The sequence below is a fragment of the Orycteropus afer genome, unplaced genomic scaffold, assembly GCF_000298275.1.
Source record: "Orycteropus afer afer isolate SDZICR_OR568_19922 unplaced genomic scaffold, OryAfe1.0 scaffold00024, whole genome shotgun sequence".
NCBI classification, from domain to species: Eukaryota; Metazoa; Chordata; class Mammalia; order Tubulidentata; family Orycteropodidae; genus Orycteropus; species Orycteropus afer.
Genome location: NW_006921611.1, coordinates 12,463,628 through 12,471,280, shown reverse-complemented (window position 1 = coordinate 12,471,280; position 7,653 = coordinate 12,463,628). Strand labels below are relative to the sequence as shown.

Here is a 7,653-nt window from a genome sequence, read left to right as displayed (position 1 = left end):
TCTGAGATCAGCCTCCTTTCACTCGGGGGCAGCTGCAGGAACTGTGACTTCCAGGTCTCCCAGACACCCACTTTTGCCTAGATGCTGGTCTTGGGGAAACGAGGAGCAGATGGACCCTCTAATGACGAACAGAGGTTCCAGAGCTAATTTTTCTCTCTTTCTCCCTCTCTCTCTCTTTCTCTCTCTTTTCTCTCTCTCTCTCTCACTCATACACACACACACACACACACACACACATACATACTGGCTGATTTTACAGTCAATCTTTCAAAGTGCAATTTGTCTAGGAAAAGCCAATGTGAGGCCCGTATGGGTTCTGACCAATGGCGGCGCAGCTCTTGCAGCTCAGCCAGTCTTGGACCTGTATTCTAATGGGCCATATCTTTATCAGGCAAATGTTGGTTCTCTGAACTTAAAACTTCTCATGGAGGGTCCCCAGACTCAGAGGCAGTAAAGGAGTCTGAGCTGAGGAGTGGGGAGCCGCCCTTCTCCAGGCCAGGGCAGGGAGAGCAGAAAGAGGACTGGTGAGGCTTCTCACCTGCCCCTGAGAGCACCTCCCCTCTGAGCAGCTGACGTGGGTGCCTGGTCCCTGGGCAAAGGCTGGGCCGGATGCCTTAGGTGGGAGGGTGGTCAGGGGCTCTGGGGCCGGTTTTGACCTTTCAAACTTGCCATGGGGTTTTGGGCCAGAGCGTGGGGTCTCAGGCTTTAGGGGCCTGGATTTGGGCAGCCAGGGCCCTGCTGCCTTCCCTCTCCCTGTCCTGGGGATCATGGAGTCCAATCTGCAGGGGACGTTCCTGTTGAACAATACGTCGCTGGCTCAGTTTTCGGAGATGAAGGCTCCTATGTGCCAGTATTCAGTGCAGAACTCTTTCTACAAGCTCAGCCCTCCGGGGCTGGGCCCCCAGCTGGCCGCGGGGACACCCCACGGGATCACGGACATCCTGAGCAGGCCGGTGGCCACGCCAAACAGCAGCCTCCTCTCCAGCTACCCTCATGTGGCAGGCTTTGGTGGACTCGGCTCCCAGGGGGTCTACTATGGCCCCCAGGTGGGGAATTTTTCCAAAGCTGGGAACGAATACCCGACCCGGACCCGGAACTGCTGGGCGGACACGGGCCAGGACTGGCGAGGCGGGCGGCAGTGCAGCAACAGTGAGTATAGGGAAAACCTTCACTTCCACCCCACCCGGGAAACACGTAGACTTGTGGGAAAAAGAGAAAGTGGCCAGGAGTGGACTCACTCAGGGCAGTCTTCACTGGCCGCCCACCTCAGTCGCCATTAGACAGTCCAGCTTCGGGCACCTGGGTCCATTTCCTCAGCTTAGGTCAAGACTGAATTCCTGCCCACTGCCGCCCCACTCCCACCCCAGCCCTCCTTGTACACAGGTGTACTGATCCCCAATCCCAGCCCTTACCATCTGCCCACCTAGGGCACTTGGGAGAGTCCAGGTCTGGTGAATGTCACATACCCTGTGTAGGGTGCCAGCTAGCAGCTCTCCTTACCTCTTCTACCCAGAGCGTATGGCACCATTTCTTCACTGTAACCACCAAGCGGTCCTTAGAGTGCAGGCTAATGTTATCCCCAACAAGGAAAAGGTACCACTGTGTCACCTTCCCAAAGAGCCTACTCATGCCCCAGCATCATTCAGGGTCACAGGATATACCCTGACCCCTGCAGGCAAGCAAGGGGGCCATTTCCTACCTTCCCCCTAAGGGTTTATATCAGCAGTAGCAGCAATAACCACCCAGCCCCCAGGAGCAGCTGCTGAACCCAGGTGGTGGTTGGGGAAGAACACTCCTCACCCCACCTGTCCCCAAGCCATGGTTTAAAGAGCTGATCCAGGGACCTGATGATGGCAGCTGGGGACTGGAGAAAGTGGCAAGATACACACAGCCAAATGGGGCTTAACTGAGAGGCAGAGAGAGTGACGGTGTCTGTGGGAGCCATCCGTGAGCCTTTGACACCCTGTCCAGGTTAGGTAGAGGCAAAGACAGAAGGAGCCGCCATTCCTGTCTGACCTCTGGGCTCCACACTGCAATAGGGGCTTGGGGCAGCCAAGGAAGCCCTCAAAGGCACACCTACTGGCCCCTTTGCTTATATTGCTGCGGACGGTCACAGTGCCTGCCAGTCCCCCTCTCATGAGACAGGGAAGGTCTGAGGTGGGAGCACCCACTACAAACCACCAAGACACTTGGCCAGGCCCACAGCTGGCACACATTGAGGAGGGGCCCTAACTTTCCCTATTAAGGTCTCTGGCTCCTGCACCCAATGCCACTTGTAAGTTCAAGAAATAGTCTTATTGTGGAGAGAAAAGGAGCCCAGGTGGTGCAGTGGTTAAAAACACCTGGCTGCTAACTAAAAGTTCAGTGGTTCAAACCCACCAGCCATTCTGCGGGAGAAAGATGTGACAGTTTGCTTCCATAAAGATTTACGGCCTTGGAAACCCTATGGGGCAGTTCTACTCTGTCCTATAGGGTTGCTATGAGTCAAAATCAACTGGATGGCAGTGGGATGGAGAAAAAATGGAGAGTTGAATGGGAAAAGTGAAGATCCCCTTTCCTAGAACCTATTTTATAACCCTGTTTCAGAGTGTTTTAAGACCTGCCTCAAGCTCTCTTTCTTTCTCTCACCTTCAACTGCACCCCCCCCACACACACACACACATATACATATGCTTTTTCCTCCCCCTACCCTCTAGGCAACATAGCGGCTAGGACACTTGCCTGCTAACCAGACGGCTGGCGGTTCAAACCCACCAGCCACTCCTCGGAAGGAAGCTTGGGCAATCCTACTTCCGTAGTGATACTGCCTCGGAAACCCAAGGAGGGGTCGCTATGAGTCGGGGCCGACTCGACGGCACATAACAACAACAACAACAACCCTCTAGGCAGGAGCTCTGGTAGTGTAGTGCCTAAGGCACTTGACTGCTAACCAGAAGGCTGGTGGCTCAAACCCACCAGCCATTCCTCGGAAGGAAGGTTGGGCAATCTACTTCTGTAGTGATAGTGCCTCAGAAACCCAAGGAGGGGTCACTATGAGTCAGGTCCAACTCAACGGCACATAACAACAACAACAACCCTCTAGGCGCAAATGCACAGACACACACAGGAAAATATCTAAGACAGTCAGTGGCTGGATTAAGGCAATGGGGGAAACGACTAAAGATAGTCTCTTGAGAGGGCTCTTCTCCTTTCTGTACCTCAGTTTCCTCACCTATAACAAGACTAGCAGGGACATGAACTGTCAGGTTGCTCTGAACAAGGTCTCACCCATAGGGTTTCTGCTTCCCCTAAGCCTCTGCTGCCTTCTAGCCTAGCTCCTTACCAGCAGGCTGTGGGGTCAGGGTCTTCAGCCACCAGGCCCAGGCTCTGCTGTATGGTCAAACCTTCATGATGACATGGGAGAGCAGCTCCTTGGTTCCTGAAGCTCACCTCTCCCTGCTTTTGTTGGAGACCTGGGAAGTTGGGACCCAAGAGTGAGAAATAAGAAGTGAGAAGTGACTGGAAGTGAGAAGGAATTCATAAGCCCCTGGGGTCCAGTTTGTGGGTGAAAGTTTAATTCTTATCTTGGTGACCTGAAGGCAAGTCCCTGAGATAGAAACTGCAGAAGGTGAAGTAGCATCACTGAGTAGAAAGAACATGAGATAGAAAGGCACAAGACTTGGGTTTCAAGCTCCTCTGTCCCTAAGTAGTATAATCCAGGGCAGCAGAACCCCTGTTGGAACTCCTGCCTACTTAGACATGGCAGAGGTCACAGTCAATGTTACTCAAATGCCAGGGATGCCAGTGTCCCAGGGAACCTCAGTGGCCTCTCTGTAGGAGGGAGCATGCTCTGTGGGAGAGATAGAACAAGGCTGGCCCTCAGCAGGTAGTACAATCACTAGTCCCCACTCATCCTGCTCACCCATACTTCCTTCCTCCTGCCAGCACCGGACCACCTGAGTGACAGCATCCACAAGAAAAAGCACACCCGGCCTACCTTCACAGGACACCAGATCTTTGCTCTAGAGAAAACCTTTGAGCAGACCAAGTATTTGGCTGGCCCTGAGAGGGCACGGCTGGCATATTCGCTGGGGATGACTGAGTCCCAAGTGAAGGTGAGTCTGTGTGGGATGGGGATGGGATGCCACTGCATGGCAGACAGACAGTCATACTTTTCCAGCTCTTTGTAGCTCCTCGGAGTAGGCCTATCTCTGTCTTAGTCAATGCCTGCCCACCTAACTGGCCTTTCGTTGTTGTTAGGTGTTATTGTGTTAATTTTTGACTCATAACAACCCCATGTGGCAGAACTGACTCATAGAGTTTGCTAGGCTATAATCTTTACAGGTGCAGATTGCCAAGTCTTCTTCCCATGGGGACACTGGTGGGTTTGAACCGCCAATCTTTCTGTTAGCAGCTGAGTACTTAACTACTGCACCACCATTGCTCCTTCCTAACTGGCCTAGAGATTGTAATAATTAACAATAATAAAATATTGAGGCCCATTTTTAAAGCCTAATATGTAGTACCTCATTTAATCCTCACACCACCCTTGAGGTTGATATTATTATCCATTTTCTAGATGAGGAAACAATCTCAGTTAAGCCTTTTGCTCAAGGTCACCCAGCTGATAAGTGACAGAGTTGGGACTTAGACCCAGATCTATGGGATTCTAAACTTGATGCTTCCCCTCTGCATGGCTTCTGTTAGAATCTAAGAGCTGATGGCAGCATCTGGGCTGGATTAGGAGTTTGGGTACTTGGGCCCACGTCTGTTCCATTAGCTGACAGGAGGAGCTACACTTGCTTGTTGATTTTGTTGTCAACTGCCTTCAAGGCCACTGCTGACTCATGGCAACCCCATTCATAAGACTGGACCTTTGTGATCCGTAGGGGTTTCATTGGCTGTTTTTCGGAAGTATATAGCCAAGTGTTTCTTCCTAGCTTGTCTTAGCCTGGAATTCTGCTGAAATCTGTTCAGCATCACAGCAACATGCATGCTTTCAATGACAGATGGGTGGCTGCTGCACTTGAAGTACACTGACCAGGAACAGAACCAGGATCTCCTGCATGGGAGCCGAGAATTCTACCACTGAACCACAATGCCCTCCTGTCATTAGCTTCCAAAAACCAACAAACCAAACTCATTGCCATCGAATCGATTCTGACTCATAGCGACCGACACTCGTTGGGTTTTTGAGGCAGTAAATCTTTACAGATGTAGATTGCCCCATCTTCTTTCCGTGGAGTGGCTGGTGGGTTTGAACTGCCAACCTTCTGGTTAGCTGTCAGATGCCTTAGGCAATGTGCCACCAGAGCTCCTTGTCCTTAGTTTACTAATCTTTAAAATGAAGATAAACACCTCCTTCTATCCCTGACCATCCAACTGAAGATAAGATAGGATATCAGATTATGAAGTTGTGGAGCCTGAGAAAAGGATTGCCAAAAAACCAAACTCACTGCCGTAGAGTCGGATCCCACTCGTAGCAACCCCTCCATGAAGGTAGATGGAAATATCAGAGCCAGATTGGGATTCCAGGTCTGGGTTCTGCTTGGGGCCTTGTCATCTCCAGAGAGCTACCAAATAGTAACTCTGCCAGAGTGAGAGCTGATGAATTTAAATGAAAGGAAATGATGAGGGCCCCTCTTACATGCTCTGCTTCTTTAAGTGCTTTTGTGCACTTTTAAACTGTTTCAAGAAATGGACATTTGTTATTTTTGTAATTAAGGGGAAAAATCTTTCATGAAGTCCCAGTTCAGTGAGGGTCTGCAAACCAGAAGAGGAGGGGTGACTCTTGGAGCACCTACTGATGTAGCCCAACGGGGACTAAACCTTTCTACCCTGAGGCATTCCAGCATCTTCACCCAAGTGCCTTCTATGGCAAAGGGTAAAGAAGGTACAGCACAGGGAGTCGACAGTCACGCTGAAAGGGCTGCTGCAATCCTAACACTTACTTATGTTTTGTTGCTCTCCCCCCAAATCATGTGAATAGTATACTTTACTTCACTATTTAGCCATTTATTTTACTGTAGTAAGAGTGGAGCCACCCTTCTAAAAATGCACCCTGCGTGTGTACTGTGATTCCGGGTACCAGGCCCTTTGGGCCATGCAATCCTCCGAGTCTTTCTCATCCAGGTGTGGTTCCAGAACCGAAGGACCAAGTGGCGGAAGAAGAGTGCGCTAGAGCCCTCGTCCTCCACGCCTCGGGCACCAGGAGGCACGAGCGCGGGCGGGGACCGCGCGGCCTCGGAAAATGAGGACGACGAATACAACAAGCCGCTAGACCCCGACTCAGATGACGAGAAGATACGGCTATTGCTCCGCAAGCACCGCGCCGCCTTCTCGGTGCTCAGCCTGGGTGCGCACAGCGTCTGACGCCCGGCCCACGCAGCCCGCTCCCTCCCCAGCGCCCGCCGCCTGCTGGGCCAGCCTTTGCCCGTCGCCGTCACCCCCATCACAGCGAAGTCCTGGCTGCAACCTGCGGACCAAGGAGACTTGCTTGCCCTGTCCTTCCTCACGCTGCTAGGAGAGAAGAGGCTGAGTAGAGCAGTCCCCTGCCAAGTAGAGGGGTCCTGGGAAAGAAGAAGGGGGAGGAGGTTACTCCAGCTAAGGGAGGAGAGAGAAAAGACCTGTGGACTCAGAAACTTCTTTGCCATCTTGCCCCTGTGGGCAGAGGCTTGCCCTGACAATTCTGCAGATTTGTAAGGCTAACATGGCCAGGCTGTGGTGAAGCAAATATGGGGTGGCATTTCCAGATACATTTCTCAGAATTTTGCCCAGGAAGAATCCCACTTGAGGGACTAGTGCTCAATACCATAGCCCAGGCTGGAGGAAACCCACCTCAGGGAAGAAAACTGGGTCTCAATTAAGTGACACTCTTGGCACCAAGCTCAAGTCTCTGAAGGCCTCTGTGGCCTCTTTTTTCCACTTCCTCTAAAAGAATCCGGAGACAGGATCCCACAGGCTAGGAAAGGGGAGGTTGTAGACGAAGGCAAAAGATGAGAGCATCCTCAAAGTGGGTTCCTATCTGACAGCTGCCACACCTGAGCCCCCCTCAGTGATATGCAAACACAGGGCCACCAGAGAGAAAGGGGCATCCAGGCTAGGGAGGGAGGGCAGGGCTGGAAGGACCTCAGAGTCAACTACTCCTTCTCCAGTGGGAGTGCCTATGGCAGGAAGGGAGAGCCCAAGGAAAGGGGTACAGTGAGGAACCAAACCAAGGACCTTGGGTCACCCTGCAGCCTGCCACTCCCTGGCCTGTGGCTGAGGAAGGTCATGGACCAACAGGATGGTGTTTTTCCACCAAAGCTGATTCTAAGCTACTGGCAGGTGGGAGGGGACAGGGCTAGGGGAGGAGGGTGGGAGGCTGGCCATAGAGGAACACAGCCCAAAAGGGACCCAACATTTGCCCATCTTCACTGGCTTTAAAAAAATAATGAGTAAAAATAAAAGTCCCAGAAACCTTCCCATGGCTCATGTGCTTCTGTGAAAGGAATGAGTCACAGAAAATGTGCTGGGGGGTCCCAGACATGATGACTGTGATCTAGCTGCCCAGGCCTTGCCCAGAGAGCAGAAGTCTCTGGGGGGTGGGGTAGAAGGTCAGTGCTCTGAGAGTCTGGAGACCTGTTGGTGGCTGTACTGGCCATCATGTGTGGCACACTGCTGCTGACCCTGAGA

The 7,653-nt window shown here is 52.2% G+C and overlaps 1 protein-coding gene across 1 annotated transcript; it reads left to right on the top strand.

The window, feature by feature from the left end:
- The first annotated feature begins 767 nt into the window (after window positions 1-767).
- On the top strand, window positions 768-6,351 carry NKX6-3 (NK6 homeobox 3). The gene is made up of 3 exons (XM_007935015.1): window positions 768-1,149; window positions 3,925-4,094; window positions 6,112-6,351. Exons 1-3 carry the CDS (start codon window positions 768-770, stop codon window positions 6,349-6,351), a joined length of 792 nt encoding a protein of 263 aa, XP_007933206.1.
- The last annotated feature ends 1,302 nt before the right edge of the window (window positions 6,352-7,653 follow it).

What these genes read in the sequence shown, in the direction of transcription:
- NKX6-3 (XM_007935015.1), top strand. Translation starts at nt 768, where the DNA reads ATGGAGTCCAATCTGCAGGGGACGTTCCTGTTGAACAATACGTCGCTG. An exon ending in CGGGCGGCAGTGCAGCAACA is followed by an intron (nt 1,150 to 3,924) that starts GTGAGTATAGGG and finishes TCCTCCTGCCAG; the next exon opens with CACCGGACCACCTGAGTGAC. An exon ending in TGACTGAGTCCCAAGTGAAG is followed by an intron (nt 4,095 to 6,111) that starts GTGAGTCTGTGT and finishes TTTCTCATCCAG; the next exon opens with GTGTGGTTCCAGAACCGAAG.